General features: G+C 41.8%; 1 protein-coding gene across 7 annotated transcripts in view; it reads left to right on the top strand.

Moving 5' to 3' along the window:
* The window catches only part of AFF1 (ALF transcription elongation factor 1), a 176,845-nt gene extending 168,521 nt beyond the window's left edge, over positions 1-8,324 (top strand). For 5 of the 7 annotated variants that reach the window (XM_070614359.1, XM_070614358.1, XM_070614363.1 and 2 more), the window contains 2 exons: positions 1,688-1,911; positions 2,927-8,324. In XM_070614359.1, the coding sequence (XP_070470460.1) occupies positions 1,688-1,911; positions 2,927-3,048 (346 nt within the window). In that variant the 3' untranslated portion in view covers positions 3,049-8,324. Of the gene's footprint in view, positions 1-669; positions 1,912-2,926 lie in introns of all 7 variants that reach the window. The other 2 variants (XR_011538625.1, XR_011538624.1) reach the window with 2 other exon arrangements.
* The last annotated feature ends 12,997 nt before the right edge of the window (positions 8,325-21,321 follow it).

Raw genomic sequence — 21,321 nt, 5'->3', positions numbered from 1 at the left:
TACAGAGAATATAAGGTCAGAATTTTAGAGCTTCGAGGATCTTATCTGTGCCCAACAACACCAGACAGAGGCAGAGCCGACAGAACCAGAGCAGGAGTCCCTTCTCCCTGTATACGACTTGCAGTCTTGGCGTTTCAGTAAATAAGAACTTTCTCGAGTCATATGCCTTCCACCTTCCCCAGGATCCATAACAGTGATATAAAGAATGAAAACAATTATCTCTAGCTAAATTCTTTCACCCGCTTTATAAGCTGGAATTGTTCATCTATGCCCTAAGATGTTGAAAAACAGAATCCTTGTGCAGGTATTTTTAAGATGAAGAGAGAATTTTCTTCCCTGTAGTACTTGCCTAGTATTTTTTTAATTTGGTCATACTCCTTAAAAAGTTCCTGGTTCTGATAGGTTTTGCTATTTTAAGAATATCGCCTAGAAGATTGCCCCATTTTCAGCACATTCAAAAGAAGAGATTCCCATATGGCCTCTCTCAAAAAAGAAAGTCCTGATTGAGAAGTAATTTCTCACCTCTGAAAATTTTCATGACTCTCATCTCTGAGATATTATTCTAAGTTGATCGGTTGTCAGTCGCATTATTTTAGATAACCCCTTCCCCATTGTCCAGCCAAGATAGACGGAGCACCTTGTTTGTACCAAACCTTGTTTTGCATGCAGGGGATCCAGCAGTAAACAGCAGACAAGAACCACTGCCCTGGTGGGATTTCCACTCGAGTCCTTCAAAACATATATTCCGCTGGGGGCACTTCAGATCCATGCAGCCCAAAGGGCACATGTAACCACATCACGAGGCCACTGCTGCTCACCCATTTTTCCATTTCATATCCATTGCTTTCTATGTCTAAGTGATTTTACTGGTGTTTCTCATTTGATCCACAAAGAGAAGACAGTGAATCCCCTGCTGCATAATACTTCCTTGCCGGGTCCCCTCGTCAGCTGTCCTGTATTCATTCAGTCATTCAGCAGATATTTCTGAAGAGCCTTCTCTTAGCACCTACTGGGCTATGTGCTAGAAATGCAAAGATTAATAAGAAATGGTCCCTGCCTTCAAGGTGCTTGTGACCCGGGAAAAGAAATAGAAAAGTACAATGAAATGTGATAAATGCAGTAGATAAGTTAATAGGTGAATGTGAAGAGACAAGTTCAAGTGAGGGGAGAACGGAAGCCATGGGGTAGCCCCAGTGTCTGGAAGAGTGCCAGGTGCAGAGTAGGTGCTCAGTTGATGTTGACTGAGTGGGTGAAAGGATGACTCTGTGGGAGATAAGGACTGTCTTCAAGGGGAAGTATTGTCTTACTAGAAGCTGGGATTGGGGGTGGGGAGAGGAATAGATTCCCGGCCGAGGGAGCAGCGTATGGAAATGGCACGGGGAAGCGTATTTGGACTAGGGATTTGCTGGCCTGATTCATGTCCAGTGAAGGACACCTTGCCTCCATCCAGTTATTTTTCCATTTGGTGGGCCCCATCCCACTGTGTTTTATGAAATAAATTCCCAGAACACTGAAGGTGAAGGGTGTCTCTTTGACCTTGTAGAAGTGATTTTAGAAGTGACTATCGTTTTGGCTAGTACACACTGAAACTTTGTGACTTGGACTGCCATTCCAGAGACAGGAAATCTGTAATCTGGGAGTTTAGGTGACTAATGAGCCAGTTCTCTCTCTCTTCTCCCGCCTCCAGAAGCACAGGCACACCATCCCCTCTCTCTCCAATGCCTTCTCCTGCCAGCTCCATAGGATCCCAGGCAAGCGCCGGCAGTGTGGGGAGCAGCGGGATGCCTGCCACCATCAGTACCCCAGTCACCATCCAAAACATGACATCTTCCTACGTCACCATTACTTCCCATATCCTTACCGCCTTTGATCTTTGGGAACAGGCTGAGTTCCTGACAAGGAATAATAAAGGTAAATGGCCCTGGAGTGGTGATTCCTGGGCATGGGGATTGGGAGCAAATAACCTTGTTTGTATTTTGCGTGCAGGGTTTTGAAGAAAAGGAAGTGTGTGGCTGTTTACTCATCTCACATTTTCTCCATTGTGCCTCATAACCTAGTTGCATTTCTTTCTTAAGCTCGGTGGCATGGAGCCGGATTTCTGTGGCTAGATGTTAGCAAAATTAAACTAGAAGTGGCTTCAGCACCTTCCCCTTCAGAAGCTCTAGCATCATTATTTCAGCTGGAACTGAAATGCAAGCAAAAGGGCAAGGCGAATGAAGAAGGGAAGTCACTGGCTGTGCCTGGGCACAACACACTTAAGATATGGAGTAGCATAAGCTAAATACTGAGTTTATTGTTTGTTTCCAGTGTATGTTAAGAAAGATGGTTAGCGACAGTACGAGTAATATGGCATAGTAAACGTTCTTGAGACTCGAGAAGAAGGCCCTTGGAGAAATCCGAGGTTTAGGAGATGGGAGAGCGTGCTGTTAGAGCAACTGCTTGAGTCAGTGCCAGTGACCGCTAAGTAAATGCTTATATGTAGATGCCATATTACTGTCATTAACATTTTTTCCTGGCTGTAGGGAAGAAGGCAGGCCAGCTGGCTGTAGCCACCTAATTTCCTCCCAGCCCCTTAGAACTTTATTTTCTTCCTTAGCAAACTAATGATGCTTTTTTAACATGTTGGGGGTTTTTTCTCCCCATTCATGCATCCATTGATCCAAAAGTATAAATTGGGTATATTCTAGTGCCAACCACTGTACTAGGCATTTTGGATTCAACTCTAAAACCAGTTCCTACCCTTCTAGTCTAGTGGAGAGATGTGCAGAATTAGCCAGCCATGACAGTAGGGTGTGAGTTTTTGCTGTGATATATGAAGTACAGAATATTGGGGATATAGTTTCTGGAACCTTAACTTTTTATGTTTCCTTTTTATTTTTGTATGTGGAAGTGTGTTTACTTGGTTTCGCTTCTGCTTTGTTTGCAGAATTTTTTGCTCAGCTCAGCACGAGTGAGCGTGCCTTGGCCCTCAACAGCAGCTTGGAGGACCTGGTGCGCTACACAAGACAGGGTTTTCAGCGGCTAAAACAAGTAACCAAAACACCTTAACGGAGGCCCACGTTGACTGGATGCCGTGGGAACTTTTTTGCACTTGGAAACCTCAGAAACAGTCCAGTCATTTGTCCCATCGGGACACCAAGAGAAGTATCATGAGATGGCCAGGATATTTGTCCACTGAACTCTCAAGAACTATGTGATCATTGGTTGGACAAGATGGTTATGCAGAAGCAGAAATGAGCAGGCTGGCCTCAGAGATGATCTTGCCTTTCCTAACTAAAGGACAGAAGTGCAATGTAGCCTAAATGGGTGTATGAATGGTCTAGAAACATTTCTGTATTTTTTTAACCAGCAGTATGCAGGATGCAAGTTGCAAATGAAATGAGGAGAAGCAATTTCAACTCTGAAAACAAATTCACATCATCTCGTAGCCACACTAGTCCATTCCCAGAAGGAAATTTTTTTTAACAATGAATTTTGGTGTAGGGTTTTGTGGATGATTTTTTTTCTTTTAAGTTTGGGGAAAATATTTGTTTAATAAATTTAAAGGTTATCTGTAAAACATAAGTTGTAAAGGACTCCACTGTACCCCACTTTCTGCCAATGAACAGTGGCTTTGATAATACCAAGTATTGTCATAATTTATAAAATTGAAGGCAACCCCCCATTGCCTGGAGTACGCACGTTCACCCCAGCTCTGATTTCCCTGTTACTGTGGAAAGTCAGCTCAAGTCAGAGCAGTGGAGAGAGGAGCTCCAGCACACGGGGACGCCATCTCGAAATCTCCATGTACTACGGAGGACGTGGCGCTGCCATTTCCAACCCTGCATCAGTGAAAGGCAGTCACCATTGACTCTATATTCGGAATTTTCTACCTTGGGGAAGAGGGAACCAACATTTATACATGACCAGATGGCTAAAGTGCTTTTTAATTTTTGTTTAAGTAGAGCTGGAATTTGAGGTGCTGATCTGTGGTCTACAGCTATGTGGTAACTCATGTTATCTAACCAACTCAGAGTTTTGTCAGTGAACAAAGAAAATGAAATCTACTTCTTAGAGAGGCTATATTTTTCTGCTACAAATTATTTTATATTTATAGCAAAAGTAGACTTTCAGAACCCATGATTGTCTAGGGGAAATGGACTCCCTGAGAGGGTGTGGAGAGTATGGGGGTTAATTAGACTGAAAAAAAAAAAAAAAACGTCACCACATGCCTTCACTCCAGAGCGTTCTCAATCAGATTTGATTAGATTGAGGAGGAACTGTGGCCTTCCCACAAGCTGTTATTGCCATATTATGTACATTAAACCAAGTTCATTTTGAATGACCTAAAATGAAAGAACACAATCAGAATTCCCACAAGTCCGTAAGCACAGACTTCCTTTTTCATTGAAACTTTGAAGGTTATTATTGGAAGCATTATTTTGAGTGCAGTGTTTTTAAAAGCCAACTCTTTTTATCCCTTTTAGAAGTAGAATTTGCACATGTATTAAAATTGAGGAGTGAGTGTTCTCTCTACAACTGGCTTATTTTTCTCCCTTCACCCCATCCTGCCCCTCTACATCTTGTGTCCTAGCGAGCATGTTTGACATTTTCGTATTTATTTATTAGTGAAGAAGGGAGTGCCATCTTTTTGATAATGAAGAGGTCAAAAGTCCATATGATGAATGTAAGAACTTTCCTGGTAATTGGTGAATATATAAAGGGATGTGTAGAGGATGGAATGGATGCTCATAGTCTAAATTGTTTGTGTGAAGCTGTTCCTTCGCTGTCTTTTCCAGCCTGGTCTTTGATCAACGCTAGCTGGGGCAGAGGTCTCTTACTTCACGTTTAGGTTAAAGCTAGAGAATTAGAACAGTAGTAGTTTCTGAGCATAAGAACTTGATGTGTGATCTTGCTGGACTGATTTCATTTGATATTCTAAAGCAAAGCCATGGTCCTTTTTAAACTAGTTGTTTAAAAAGCAGCCTATTGTTAAATGAACAGTAATTGCCCGGTAGGTTGTGTGCTTGTGGCATTGTGTTGCCTATCTCTTATATGTGGGAGACAAGACACCAGACACCAGGATTATGTGATGGTTTAACATCTCCCCCCACCGCCCCGCCCCTCCTTCCCTTGGCTATGCCTGCCCTCCCCCGCTCCCCCCCAGTACAAGCCACCTGCCAATTTGGAGGGATGTGTTCTTTAGGACAGGTTCTGATCTGTGCAGATTGTGCCAGAGTGTGTGTGCGCACATGCATGCGTGTGTCCTATCAGCGAGCCGCAGTGCTCCCTTGACTGAAGACATTTCCAAGTCAGTTTCTCAGCCAATTTCAAAAGAAGTGATTGCTTTTTCAGTGGCCTTATTCTTTGTGTGTGTGTGTTTTCCCGACCTTTATATTAAAAATGTATTTGTCCCTTGAAAAACTAATGAATTTGCAGAGATCAGTTTGTACTGTTTTGATCATGGAATACTTGTGATTCTTACTGCAACATGCATTGTCGCTAAAAAAGAATTGCTAGTGGTTACTTTTTAAATAGGGTCTGTAAGAGGGAGTGGCTGATGAATCCTTACTGTTCATAAGGTCTTTTTGCTGTTACAGTTGTATGTAGAAATCTACAGGATTTGTAAAGCGCGTGCACTTTTCACTGCATGCTTAAATTCCCAGAGGCAAAATTTGTACTGAGGGAGATAATTGAAAGGACTAGATTATAAAATTAAGCCTCTGAATATATGAAGTTCTTATAACAACAGTACCAGTACACAGTTCACAGACAAATACAAAATATCTTGAGTGAAAATTGAGTGTAAAATCTTGCCTTTGGCACTACAGTTTCGTGTGTGCGTGTGTCTGTCTGTCCACTCTTCACTAGGAAATGGAAGAACACTGTTTTACTTTTAAAAATGTTGAATGTTTCGGCCCTTTCTGGATATAATTAAAATGTGAATCACTGAACTTGAGATTTTAGCCAGACTGAGGGCCCTCCTAAACAATGAAAAACACTTTACTGAAATTTACCAAATTCCACTGGGTTAAGAAGTAAAAACGTGGCCGCACGCTCCCCGTGGGGAGAGCAGGAGGGAGCAGCCAGCGTAGTATCAGGACAAGAGCTACAGCAGGAGAGTGACTCCTCTGATATTATGATTTAATCACAATCGTGAACGGGAAAAGCCCCTGACTTGAACGGGAAAAGCCCCTGACTTTTTTGAACAAGAGGACCTTTATCTTAGAGATCTGTTCTGACCAAAACGTTCAGCTGTTTCCCCTAGACAAATTGGATCACACTTATCTCCGTTGTTCTATATCCTTTAATTCCAGATCTCAGGATGTTCAGAAGCTAACAAATATTTCTGGCTGAAAACTTGCCTTAATTGGTCCCTTAAATATTAATGTTAGTAGGATCAGGAGCTTAACTATTTTATTATGATTCCTGTTAAATAATTTTTAGGAGCAAAAAGAAACCGTTGTGCCCTCCAAAATGAACAAAACTCTTACCTCTGATGTATGTGCGTATGTACACGCGCTCACACAGAGAATAAGAGGCTGGTTGAATTGGATGTATTTGTTGTGCCTGTGTTGACCAAACTTAATTCTGCATAACGCTCTGGCTTTAAGAGACGTTGTGTGGGTCTTGCACCTTTTGCTCTTCTGCTCCCTGAGGGTTGAGGTGTATCTGAAGGTAAATGAATCAAACGAGGCTTGATTCCTTACCTTCCACCACAGACTTTACTTTTTTCTTAAGGATTTATTTTCCCAGACACTACACAAAATCTTTCAAAAACTCTGCCACTTTATCCATCACACGCTTTACCACTGATGAACAGTCTTTAAATCTTGCAAGAAGATTTGGGCTTATTTTAGAAACACAGATGTGGAGATGTGCTCACTGGGAGGTGAGTTATGGGCTGTGGCTGTGGAGGGTGTCAGGGTTATGGCGGTACTTGCTCCTTTTTTCTCTTTCTCTAGCGGGTTCCCTCTTTTGCTTTTCATCCTATTTAGAATTTATGGCTGTAAGGTTTCTCCTGTGCCTTTTTCATCTGTTGTCATTTTGTTTGCGGGAGGTGGAGTGATGATGTTAGGGATTTTCCTTCAAACGTTGCAAGTGGTATTTCCACCATATGAACCTCAAATATGCAATCCAGTTGTGTTGGTTTCTTGGTGACTGAGAATGAATTGTGACTACTGGCTGCAATTGTACGTATGATGAGTTGACAAGCACCATCTTCCACCTTTCTTAAGGTGGCTGTAAATTTCCTATTGTCCTGGGGGAAGTCACACTATGTTTCACTGTGTGTCAGATGTCGGCAGGTACTGTGATGGGTAGAGAAGTGCCTGTATTTCTCTACCCAAGAGGACAGGAAGGAAATATGACACCTCCCTGCGAGCCTAGATATTACTTGATCAGCCTGGAAGGACAAGGGAATAAGACCACTGACAGCGAGGCTGGCCAAGCTGCACTGGTCAGACCAGGCAGCGGCTGACCGAAGGAAGATAAACTTGCTTTGCTTACAAGTAGATGTTTAAGCGATGCTTAACACGGGCAGTATTAACTTCGCCTTTTGTTCAGGCCATCAACGTGTATTGTTAAAATTACTGCACACCCCACTCAGATAGCAAGTATACACTGTTCATGGTGTGTGTGTGTGTTTGTGTGTGTGTGTGTTTATACGCGTGTGTCCCAAATCTTGTTTTAATTTTTTCTTTTTCTGAATGTGATCGTGTTTTGGATGATACCTGAGCAGGGTTGCCTTTTTTTTATTTATTACCATTATATATTATATTATATTATATATTTTTTGCTTTCTTATAACTTTAGAAGAAAGTCAAATCTTGGTATTATTAAAATTGTTTAAAAGAATAAATCGTCCAGTTGATAAATGAAGATCACTGGTCTATCTCTAAAACAATGAGTTTTCTTTCTTGTGGAATAACGTGCCAGCTGTCTAGTCCACACGATGACTTTGTCTGTAGGCTAGGAAAGAAGTGATGCTCTCGATGGGATGATGAGCAACACAAGTCAGGGGGACTCCATGGGTTTATCTACTTCAGCGATGGAACTGCAACTTGGGGCTTTGTGAATAAAATTTAGCTGCCTTGTATAGTCCTTTGAAAGACATATGTGATCTGTGAGAATTATAGTTTGTTTTCTCTTTTTAGAAGAAAAATTTGCAAAAGATCTTTCCAAAGATAATGTGCCACAGATCTTTTGTTTGTTCTTCTCTGTAATGAGGATTAATTGCTGTTAAAACACATGTAATTGACTTGTTCATCTTCAAATTCTTTCCTTTTCACAAGAGGATTGAGCTGTAAAAAAAAAAAAAAATTAATAAAAATGTAGAGAAATCACTGAGGTTGAATCGCTGCTTTCACTCTGCCTGAATGAAGTAATTCCTAAAATCGCTGTATGTAATTACCATTTAGAGCCACCGAGGTCCACATGGAATAGCGCACCCTCATTCACAGCCTGGATGTATTGTTGAAATGGGAACAGTAGGGGCAGAGGGTAGCTCATCCTTCTGCTGACTTTATTTTCAAGATCTTAATCTCACACAAATTAGCCTAATATCTCCAAGGCGGTTTCTTATCCTTCTAACATCCACTGCCAGGCACATCAGCGATCAAGTTTGCCTATTTTGGCTTTGTTTGCTGGGGAGACAGATTGGTAGAATATCACTATTGAGAGGAACCTAAAGGGCATCTAGCCTCTCCTCCCTTTGCCACTCGGAAAGAAAGAATCCTCCACCTCAGTGGTTTTATGAAATCAGGTCAAGGATGGACCTCGGCGCTGAGAGCTGAGTTCCTGAAGTTGAATCCTGGCTCTCCAGTTTGCTCCGCGACCTGTTTGTTTTCTCATTTATAAACTTTGTGGATTTGGTATCTGCCAAATAAGATGGCAAGGGTCACATTACAGGGTGTATGGAGAGTGCTTCGCGTAGTGCCTGGCATCCACCCTTACAAACGTGGCTATTTTAATTTATTCCCTCCCCTCACTGCACGATATCCCAACAGCTGGCCCTCCAGCCTCTGCCTGAACGTGGATGGAGCGCACACTCCCCACCTCCTCTCACGTCTTCTTCCTTACATTAGGCTGGCCTCTCCTTAGCCTAAAGCACAAACGGGCTCCACCCTGGGCAAGCTTAGGGTAAAGCTGACAAGTCGGCAATAACTGGTAAGCAAGCAATGGCAAGTGTGGGAAAAGGGGTTTTTGTCGTGATGAAGAGAAGTTACAGGAAAAGAGATCTCGTTGGAACTAGGCCTTGAAAGACGGCTCATAAAATCTCATCTGGGCCTTCATGTTTCCACGTCCTATCTTTATTACTAATTTTCAGTAGTGATTGTCCATTGTATGGTAGTACCAGGTTATTTAACCAACCCCCTTGTTAGGCGCTGAGATTATTTCTAATTTGGGGATATTATAAAGAATGCTTCCATGACCAGCCCTGAAGAAAACTATTTGGGCAGATTGAACAATATTTTACCATATTTTCTTTATGTAAATGTGTGTATGTGTATATTTATGCTGAATTATATTTCACCCCTAAAAACTTCAGCATGCCTTTCCCAGGCCATTTTCCATCGTAACCACAATACCGTTATATGATCTAAGCATATTTCTCAACATCTAATATTCAGTCCATATTCAAATTTCTGCAGTTGTCCCCCAAAAGTCTAATAGTTTATTTTTTAAGCCAGGATTCAGTCAAATTTCATGCATTACATTTGGCCATCCAGAACAAAAAAAACCACACATCTTGGAATTGTGTGTTCTCTCAGTGTCCTTTCATTCATTCCTCCCTCTCCTATATTTCCTGTAAACTGGGATAGGTCTAGAGGCTTGATTATATTTGGCAAGAATCCTTCACAGGGATGTTGTGCACGTCATATTGCACCCCTTCAGGAGGCACCTAAAATCATTCTGTAAGTGATGCTAACTTTGAGTGGTTAACACTGATCACCAGAACTCTCTTAATAAATGTGCTTCTCCCTGTCCAGCAGCCTTTCATTGAATGATGTTTGCCTGTGTTGATAATCTACTCCTTCATATCCTGGGTATTATATTTGGAAAATGTGAAGGGGAAAAATCACCCAATTTGATAGGTGGAAATAGTACCTTCTGATGTTTTCATGTTCCTTCTTATTTCTGTAGTGCTGAGGGTCTTTTCGGTCACATATCAAGCTGCCATTTGCAGTGCACGACTTACGTGACCAACACTCGAGACTCAGTTCAAGTGCCCCACTCAGCTGTGGGGGAGGTTTTCACCTAAATCACATGGACTGAGTTCACCACCAAGAAGGGTTCTGTTAATGGAGGGAGAGGATGCTGAGCAGCAAAAATCCAACAGACGATCCCTCCAGGCGATTCATCCTTTTCCTTCTGATTTATACCTTCAGGATAGTAACCTCTTGCTACGTTGTAGATATTTCTCTTCAAATTCTTCTGCTTTTCAGTGTTTATTATGGCACTTTTTGACAAAGTTTTCAAATTTTAAGTAGGCCAACTTCTACCAGCATCTTTGCAGTTTCTGCCTTCGGTGTCTCGGGGTACATAAGGGCTGTTTCCCAGACATTTGTGCGCGGCAGTTTTCCCCCCACTGAATGCCTGCAACAACAACGCCCGAGCAACTAGCTGCCTCTGCGTCCTTCTCAGTCTTTTTATGAGCGATTGAGGCGTTTTGGAGCCTGAATTATTGAAATAGGTATTTGTTCACTATTTGCCAGGGTTGTTGGGGATGTAAATTGCCACAATCCAGGCTACTTTTAATTAGGACACCTGGGTGGCGGTTAGAATGCGCCAATCCCTTGCAAACAACTGCAGCCTGACGCGTCTTTAGCATAGCAGAATATAAGCGGAGGTTTATCTGCTGTTACTTTGGTTGTGATTAGATAACTAGACCCGTCCGCTCTATTTGGTCTTGGGAGAGGACACTTCCAGTTTTTGTGGTTTCCCGATAGGCCACACTCAGCCGAAAGCAAGACTGAAGTGAGACGCCATGGCTCTGATAATTGACCTGTTCCCTCGAAGAGATTGCAGGGCGGGCCTCGAGTACTTTCTAAACAGACAATTCTGTTTTAGCTTTGAAAGACCACGCGCCTGACCTGGATAAGTGCTTTCAATCACCCTTCTCTCTGACTGGGGCCCAGTCGTAACGTCTCATTTGCTTATTTCATATGTAGGAGGCAGAAACAATTACGGGTTTGTGTATCTCCACTGCTGAATATTCCTGTAAATTATCAAAGCAACCACACACACAAACAGGCGCACCCACATGTATTTCTATATGTGTGCACGCGATTGGACGTGGAAAACCAGTGTTCGCAACTGCATGGGCTTTAGAACAGTGTCTTTAGTTAACTAATCAGCTGCCAGCTTTTCCATTTTCCTCCTGGAGTTTGTGAAGAAACTCTTCCTGCAGGCAGGACTTGGTACCCAGGATTGCAACGAGGACTGTACAAGCATCTCAAGGGAATAAGGGAGTGATCTGGTGGAGTGGGTGTGCAGAGGTTCCCAAGTCTAGACACATGAGAACCATCTGGGTTTTTTTTTGAATCTTGTTTTCAAACTGATTTAGAAATAGACTAGTTAAATCAAGTGACACAAAAGCATATTGAGCAAAGACAAATATCCCTTCCTCCCCATAGTTAACGGCCATTAAATTTGGTGCATCTCCTTCCAGAACTTTTCTTGTGCACTTACACATTGTTTTTAAACATAAATTTGGATGTGCTATATTTTGACTTTTTCCACTTTGTATCATTCTTTCTTAATATTTCAGCTGTAAAATACTGTGTAATAGGGACATACCACCATTTAAACATTCTCCCTTTTCACACGCAAGCCTCCTCTGGCCCCGAATTATTCGGGGCTGCAGACAATACTGTACAGAGGAATCTTGGCACATGCATCAATCACGCATTCTTACAAGTATCTCTACAGGATATACTTCCCAAAGGGGGATGTCTGGATCAAAATAAGCCAAATTTAACCTTTTTGATGTTACTAAATCACTTCTCCAAAAACGCTCTTATACCAACTGTGGATGGGCTCACATTCTTGCCAGCTTTGGATGCAAATGAAAAACCACCTTACACTACTTCAACTTGCATTTCTCTGACAACTCAAGTTACCCATTTTGTCAGAAATTTATTGGCCATTTGTGTTTCTGTTCCTGTGGAATGCCTATTCGTGTACTTAGCTCATTTTCTATGAAATTACTTTTCCTTCTAATTTGTACATTAAGAAACTTGGACTAGGCTGTTGATTGCTTCTAAGCCACTGTGTGACTCCTCCCAAGTTTGCCCCATCGCCTGCACCTCAGAAGACACCCTCCATGAGCCGCTTCCATTTCCCACCTCTTTCTTTTTCCCCCAACCCTGCAGGAGGTAGTGATCAACCCCACGTGAGTGGAACTCCACACATGCCGCCACTGACACGGGTCTTCAGGATTTGAAGCTCCATTAGTCTTTAAAACTTATTCTTTGTCCAAGCAAATGCCACTGGTCCTGGATGAACTGGAGGTTGTAAAATATTACCAGTTTTGAAACCCACTGGCTGCACACAGTGAATTTCAGCATGGGTCTCCCTATGGCCCAGAGAAGGCAAATCTGAAATTTGATTTTCACATCAGTGCTGAGCCTCAGTTGACTATAGTCCTATTAACCTGACATTTGCTTAAATGAAGGTTAAAAACAAGCGAAGCCTGCTTTCTCATCCTGGCGAGATTTACTCCCATCCAGCCAACAGTCTGAGTGAGTCTGCAAAGTGATATGCTTCAGAATGTGTGCTGGCATCAAGTGTAGGTCGGTCGCCCAGCTTCTGGACGGCTGGTCTCTTTTCCATCCAGGTGACAGATAATTCAGATCTGGTATTTTTCCACTCAAATAGCCATTGTCCCTGCCTTCAGCGGGTCCTCTCCAGCACAGATGCTATTCTAATGCTAATGCCCTGTGGCTACACTGTCCACATGGAGTCATTTCCAGCTTGACAGCATGGCATAGGCCAGCTTATCTGTTAGGCAGAGGACAGCATTCCTCTTGTGCCTATGTATTTGTCCTGAATTCTTGACAGCCAGACAGAGCCACTCAGCCTTTTCCCTTTCCTTTACTACATCCATGATATTTTCATTCCTGTGGCACAATAGGCCCAGAAAGAGAAAGTCCGGAGGAGGGGCAAGTGTGTGCGAAGCCATGTGTGCTGCGTGCTTTCCATAGCCTGTGTTTTTACAACCATGTTTTAAATGAGTCATTATCATACGTTACAAATGATGAAATTTAAGCTAAAGTGTTTGTCAAGTGGCTAGTAAAAGCTGAAACTCAGATTATGATACAGATTTGTCTGACTTCAAGTTATGGAGGAGATTTTGCTCATGAGAATGAACTGGAGGAAATGTGGCTTTTAGAAGTTGTTCTAAAGTCATCCCTAACCAGTATCCTAACACTGTTAACATTTCACCATTTTGGGATTATACTAGAGACAATTAGTAAAACTGGATTGTGAGTAGGAATTAGAGGTTTTATAAAATGGAAGTCCTGAGAAGCTGCAGTCACTAGAAACTTCACGCCCAGCACAATGTATGTGTGGGGGGTGTTACCTGTCTGACACAGCTGAACGTTACCCTGGAGACTTGCTCCACTTACTCGCACCAGTCAAGGCACGAGTGCACCTCTAGCGATGGCTGAGATGGACAGGGTCTTTTCTTTTTCATATTCTCTTTAGGAGGACATGTAATATTTAATAAAGTTTAACAAAATATGAAAAAATTTAGTGTAATGAACGTTTAAAGAAACTAGCATAAAACAAAGTCATGAACAATGTAGAGTAAGCTTTAAAGGTTAAATTCTCAGCAAGTACAAAATAACTAAAACAGGCAACAGCATGAATTCCCACAGGGTCCTCCAACCGGAGAGGAAGGGACTGAATAAAACTAGCCCACGTCCTGGGGACTCCGAAGGCTGCAGGCCTTGGCCCCCATGCTCACTGTCACTGTAAAGTGTCCAGGCAAAACCACCAAGCAGAAGCCAAAAGCACCATCCTCCTCTACTCAGCGCAAGTGACTGATGTGTGGTATTATCTTTCCTCACCCGAAACAAAAAAGGAGTTGAAACATGATACCCTAAAGTCTATGTCGTGAAAATATCAATCACATTTTTCTCTATTAAAACGATGTGTTAAAAGAGATACAGAGAACTTACTAAAAAGACCACTGTCCCTCAAAATCCTATCGGGGAGGAGGGTTCTACACACCTGTTACCGTTGTTCAAAACATTTATAACACTGTCTTTGAAACTGTTTTCAGAACAGTCGGGCGAGCACACACACCCCCTACCTACTTTATGGTAGTTTTTCTGAGAAGAGTTAAACAATACTGCCCATATAAATAACTCACCAGACTGGGCTCCAAAACACTATCTTCAAAAGGATAAGGGTAAAAATTTGTCCCTATTAAATAATTCCAGTATCTCCCTAAGTTGTTTTATTTTGGCAATGATGGCAGGAGCCTCCACATATTAATTCTTTTTTCCCCCCTACTTTTTCTCCCCAAATCCCCCCAGTACATAGTTGTATATTTTAGTTGTGGGTCCTTCTAGCTGTGGCATGTGGGACGCCGCCTCAGCGTGGCCTGACGAGCGGCGCCATGTCCGCGCCCAGGATCTGAACCAGCGAAACCCTAGGCCACCGAAGCGGGGTGTGCGAACGTAACCACTCGGCCACAGGGCCGGCCCCTCCACATATTAATTCGTCAAAAAGCAATATTCATCATGGTAACATTTTTAAAGTTCTGATACACGTTTAAAAATTATTTTAGTCCCTGAATATTTCATTTTTCCCTTCTCATGGCCAATGCTTATCCTGAAGTTGAATAAACTTTCTCCTATTGATAACATAAGTGGATTGGACCATATTTATGCTGGAGTAGAATTACCGTGTACCAAAACATTACACACAGATGGATGGTTGGTCCTCTCTTCTTCCTCATGCCTCCTTTTGACTGGAGCAGTAAATCAACCATGGGCAGGTCCATCCCTCATGCTCCATTTCACATTCAGGCGTTTGTATGTGAGCATATGTATTTGCTTGTATATACACACATACATATATACATGATCATTTCACAGACACGTAAGGACAGTAAAATGCAATTTGCTAAGGCACAAGGTTAGGGAAATTTCACATATCTACATTCTCTCCACTTTCCATAAAACTAGCAAGATACCCTGTTGCATTAAAGCAAAACTTGTTTCGCTTTAGGTTCTTACTTTAAACCATTAAGCATTTGGTTCTACTACCCTAATTTCCTGAAGCCACATCTTTCTTTACTTACCACATATACATTCCTCGAGTAAGTAAACTCCTGGCCAGGTTCCTTCCTTAGCTCAATTTCTTCCCTATTTTTAAAGTGCACAGGGCTCTCTCCTTTCAGCAGAGCCCCGGCAGCCTGGGGGCAGCTGAGACCCCTTCTCCTAAAATTTTACAGCCCTCTACAGGCATATTTACAAAGTGTTACCTGAAAATACCAAGGAGCCTCGACATTCCATTTGTGTGCAATTCATTAAAAGAGTTTACATTCATTCCACTGGTAAGAATTATTTACTCCTCTGGCTCTGTTTGAAAGGATGTGGTAGGTCTGAGTCAACAGAACTCTAGTCTTTTCCTCCCCTTCTTCACAGGCATTAGCCACTCCACAGGTGTAAACCCTCAGACCAGAAGATCAGAGTGCAGAAAGCGCATGAGATCGGAAGCACCAAAGCTTAGCTCCGACTGCAACGCACCTCCAGGGATTAAGGCAAAGCCACAACCAACCAGCCAGCTCCTGAGGATTATTAACAGCGGTAATGAGGAAAACATTTTGAACTTGGACCTCAAATCACACTCAGTGTGCTAAATAAATGCAGGCATAAATATAAAATGAATTTTAACAAGTTTTAGCTTTAGGCTTCTTCTTAGTGCTCTTTTTCCAAGTGTAATGTGCAGAATGCACCACTAGAGAGCAACCATTTCCTTTAGGAAAAAACTGCTATAGAAAATCTATTGATTTAACCACAATGAGATACCACCTCACATCCAAAATGGCTATACTCAAAGAAAAAGACAAGACAAAGTGTGGGAGAGCATGAAGGGAAACCAGAAACCTCACACTGTGCTAACAGGAACATCACAGAGAGCAGTTTGACAGTTTCTTAAAAAGTTCATTCCCATACACCCAGCAATTCCACTTGTAGGAACCTACCCAAGATAAGGAAAACACGTTCACATGAAGACATGTCCATGAACATTCATGGCAGTATTACGCATAATAGCCCAAACTGGAAACAATCCAAATGACCAAGTGGTGAACGGATAAAGAGGATGCGGTGTATTAATACGATGGAATACTATTCAGCAATAAAGATGCTACAGCATGGATGAAATGCACCTCAAAAACATTATGCTAAGTGAAAGCAGCCAGATGAAAAAGATTATATTCAGTATGATTTCATTTATATGAAATACCAGCAAAGGCAAATTTATAGGCAGAAAGCACCTTAGTTGCCTGGGGCAAGAGGCAGGGAGGGAGGCGTGGAGAGTGACTGCAAGAGGGGCTCCTGAGAACTTTGTGGGGATGATGAAAAAGTTCTAAATCTGGGTTATGGTGACACGGACACAACTCTATAAATTTACTAAATCACTGATTGTAAACCCAGTGCGTGAATTTTATATAAGTTATACCTCAATAAAGCTGACTCCCAAAAAAGCACACTGTTTTAGTACCGCATTAGAACAGGTATTGAGAAATGAAGTAAAACACGCAGGAGGAGAAAAAGTGGAGCACTGCATGTTGAACTGAGGGACAAACAGCCACCATGTCATTCAGTCCTGAGCTCTGGTTTCCAGACAGGAAAAAAGATCATTGTTTGCAGACGAAGAGGGGGAAATCAGGGAATTTATGGTCAGGTAAGAATTTTATTACTTTTGGCCAAAGGCCAAAACAGAAACATTTTTTTAAAAAGAAAGGTGGCAAACTTTCAGGCAGAATGCACTCATTTTCTGGTTCTACATCAGTACTCTGGAGTCACATTTACGAAGGGATTTATAACACATCAACTTGCTAAGGGACTGGCGTATATAAAAGAGCTGATTTCGAGACACTCAGGGCAAAGCGAGACACACAGTGACAGACACATATCTATGCAAAGTAATCTTACATTTCATGAATTATCCTTTTAACTTCTCCTTTAAATTTACTCAAGAAACTTTAGGTATAACAATAAATATATGGGACCAAAAAACTCATTCTGTTAAGGTCTACTAACTAAGATATTCAATAAGCAAATTTTACAGAGGTTTAGTCTGCTGTACACCGGGGCCACAGGAGTCAGAACGGACCCCAGAGACTAACAACGAGTAGTACATGAGAGAAAGATAAGTGAATATCAATTAAGGCAAAACTGTGCCCTTTTTCTGGCTGTGGAACAGTAGTGGCAACAGTCTGCTTGTGGGGGTTATGAAAGACTAGACAATCTGAAGGGCATTCCCACTACTATTCTTGGACAAATTAGAAACAACATACTTTTATTTTTTTGGGGAGGAAGATTGGCCCTGAGCTAACATCCATTGCCAATCTTCCTCTTTTTGCTTGAGGAAGATTGTTGCTGAGATAACATCTGTGCCCATCCTTCTCTATTTTGTATGTGGGATGCTGCCACAGTATGGCTGGATGAGCAGTTTGTAGGTCCCCACCGGGGATGTGAACCCACAAACCACAGGCCACAAAAGCAGGTCATGAAAACTTAACCACTACACCACTGAGCTAGCCCCACAAACAAAATCCTTTTAAATGCTTTATCGGATTCCCAGGAAAGCAGGGAAATCTCCAAGGCCAATATATAAGCTGGAACCTGAACAGGAGAGGTAAGGAAACAGAAAAGCCACAGTTGCCTGGGGGGCAAATGCCATTATCCATGTTGGGACTGGGAGACTAAGCCCGGGACCCACAGTAAGGAAGGACGCCGAACCTGCACACTCGAATGAGGCCAGGGGCCAAGAAGAGAGCTAAGACGTCCTGGGGGCAGTTCCTGGTCTAGAGGAGCATACGCAAAACCTGAGAGAACACACTCAGCTCAGAAGCCCGGGTTCTCACAGGTTCAACTAAGCGCATGTCTACAGAATAAAGGCCCCAGACGCACAGGGAGGAACAGCCCCGAAAGGAAGAAGTCAGAGAGAACAGATTCAGACCCGTAAAGACTTCAGACACTGGTTTCTCAGCCACAGAGTATAAAGTTAACTATGTATGAAACGCCCAGAGAAAAAAAGATACAAACAAAAGAATTAAGAATTAAGAGTAACAATCCATCAACGTGACAAAGCAGATCTAAAAGAACAAAACGGGACTTCGGGAAATGAAAAACACAGTGATCGAAACAAAAAATTCAATGGTTTAACTGATTACATAGAGCTGAAGTGAAAAGTTAAGTTAACAGGAAGATAAAGTCCCAGAAAAAGAGAACAGAAGTAATCCTCAGAGTCCATGGCAGAAATTTCCAGAGCAGAAATACAGACATCACAAATGTAAGAATCACAACACGTCCCAACTGGACAAAGACAAAGACAGACACGTCCAGATGCAGCACAGTGAAACCACGGCTCAGAGCAGATGACATCTTAGCAGCAGCAGAGAGAAAAAGGACTCACAGGAAGGAAGGCTAACGAGACAGCAGCTGACGAAGTACAAAGGAAACCAGATGACAGTGGAACAATAACTTCCAAAGACTGAGAGAACACTAACAAGAATTCTATCCAGCAAAACTATCGAGAACAGTAGGTGCTGTGTACCTGAAATGTGCTGAGGGTACACCTGAAGCATTCTCACCATGCACACAAAGAAAGGAAATTGAGGTGATGCGTGTGTTAATTAACCCAACTGTGATAATCATTTCACAAAGTACACTCATGCCAAATCATCACACTGTACACTGTAAATATAGACAATTTTGTCAGTTATACTTCAGTAAAGCAGAACAAATTAAAAATTTATTTAAAAAAGAATGACAGTAAAATAGGGACATTTTCAGATGAAGAAAACTGAAAGAGATTTCTTGAACAGAACATCCCTAAAGTAACTTCTAGAAATACATCCTTTAGGAAGAAAATTACCTCAGAATGAATGTCTCAGATACACGAAAGAAAAATGATCAAAGCAAATCGAAATAAACATTTAATAATGTTTAAATGTGGGGTGGGAAACAACCAAAATGCTGGACAACAAAGGTTGGAAGAGGGGTAATGTGTTTTAGTATTCTAAGGGCCTCAGTGTTCAGGAGGGCATTTAATATACTGACGAACTTTGGACTGTTAAATTAAATATGTGTTGAAATTTTTAAGGTTAACCACTAAAAGAATAGAGAGGGGTGGAGGGGAAACAGAAACAAAAAAACACTAAAAAAAGACAAAGAGGGGCCAGCTGCGTGGCCTGCTGGTTAAGTTTGGCCTGCTCCACTTTGGCGGCCCGGATTTGGTTCCTGGGCATGGACCTAACACCACTGGTTGGTGGCCATGCTGTGGTGACAACCCACATAGAAAACAGAGGAAAAATTGGCACAGATGTTAGCTCAGGACCAATCTTCCTCAAGTGAAAAAGAGGAAGACTGGCAACAGATGCTGGCTCAGGGCTAATCTCCCTCAGGGTGGGGGTGTGGGACAAAGGTTCTTGAATAGTGGGGGTGCCAGTAAAATTTCTGACCACTTAATCCTAGCTCCACCACCCCAAATAAACCAGCCAGGGCAACTAGGATAACAAAATTAAAACCCTATGCACAACATCCTAATCCAATTAGGTTTTTCAGGAACCCCCAAATTTGAGCAGGTGTAAGATCTGTGCAATATTAGCAACCGAGCTGATAGCAACAGGTATGTGAACCACAAAAGAGCCAAAGGTACTCACTGAGAAATCTGGAAGACCAGCTCCAGGACAGCACTGAAACTGGATGGGGTTCTGCCTTACCCGATAGCAAGTGACAGCAAAAGGTCTGAGACAGGGTCTGAAAGGGCTGAAGTATTTTAGGCCCCATGAACTCTACAAAACCAACCAGTGACAGCTCCCTTCCAGGATAAAGTCCCTGGGAACAGAATCAAATACACATCTGAAAACACACCACTGAAAAATAAAATGTTCACCTCTTTTAAATTAGCATACATATAAATCAGAAAACCTCAACACACACAATGGAAACTAATCATAATATGCAATGTCAATACACTTCCCTCTGTTGATAGGTCAAACAGCCAAAAGAAAAACATGGCAATATACAGAAGACTGAACAACACAATTAGCTAGGCTTATATAATGTACAAACATGGAAAACTGCACCACATCAGTCAGGCTCTTTAAGAATACATAAATAGTAACAAAATTTAATTACATAACAGGCCATAAAACAAGTCTCAGTACATTTCCATGAAGTGTAATCATACAGATCATGATCATGGACCAAATGAAATTAAAAACAAAAAATACTTGGGGGCCAGCCCTGTGGCCTAGTGGTTGAGTTCAGTGTGCTCCACTTCAGCGGCCCATGGTTCACAGGTTCAGCTCCCAGGCACAGACCTAGCACCGCTCATCCAGCCATGCTGTGGTGGCGTCCCACATAAAATGGAGGAAGACTGGCACAGATGTTAGCTCAGCGACACTATTCCTCACAACAAATACATAAATAAATAAATAAAGTCCTGGGGGTGTAATGTACAGCATGGGGACTGTAGTTAATAATACTGTATTGTATATTTGAAAATAAATCTGAGAGTAAATGTTAAAACTTCTCATCACAAGAAAAAAAACCTTTAACTGTGTGGTGACGGGTTAACTAGACGTACTGTGGTGATCACTTCACAAAGTATACATGCACTGAGTCACGTATACACGATGAAACCAATATTATGCTATATGTTAATATTTCAATAAAATAAAAGACGTGGCCCCCCAAAAAGAAAAAGAAATATAATGATCAGAAATACTTTGATAATGCTAAGAGGTTATGAAAATCATCTTTCCTTAAGTGTACATATACTCCCTTGTGAGCGGAGAGGTCCAGCGGATAGTGGGTGGAAGAGTGAATTTTTCAGTCATAAAGAACACTGGTTACCCACTGATTAGTTGTGGATCTTGGACAAATTAGTTAATGTCTTTGAATCTAATGTTTAACCGTAAAATGCAAAATTATTGTAAAGATTAAAACATTATAAAATGACTAGTATAGATTACAGATTTAACAAATTAGTTATTAATATTCCCCATGACTATTACCCAGATTTAAGAAACCTCTTATATTGTAAAGAGTTGGTTCAGGTAGACTGAATTTAGCATCAACCAGT

Source organism: Equus przewalskii, chromosome 3 (genome assembly GCF_037783145.1).
Source record: "Equus przewalskii isolate Varuska chromosome 3, EquPr2, whole genome shotgun sequence".
Taxonomy (NCBI): Eukaryota; Metazoa; Chordata; class Mammalia; order Perissodactyla; family Equidae; genus Equus; species Equus przewalskii.
The sequence above is the reverse complement of the archived record's forward strand: the minus strand, read 5'-3'. Positions and strand labels throughout refer to the sequence as shown.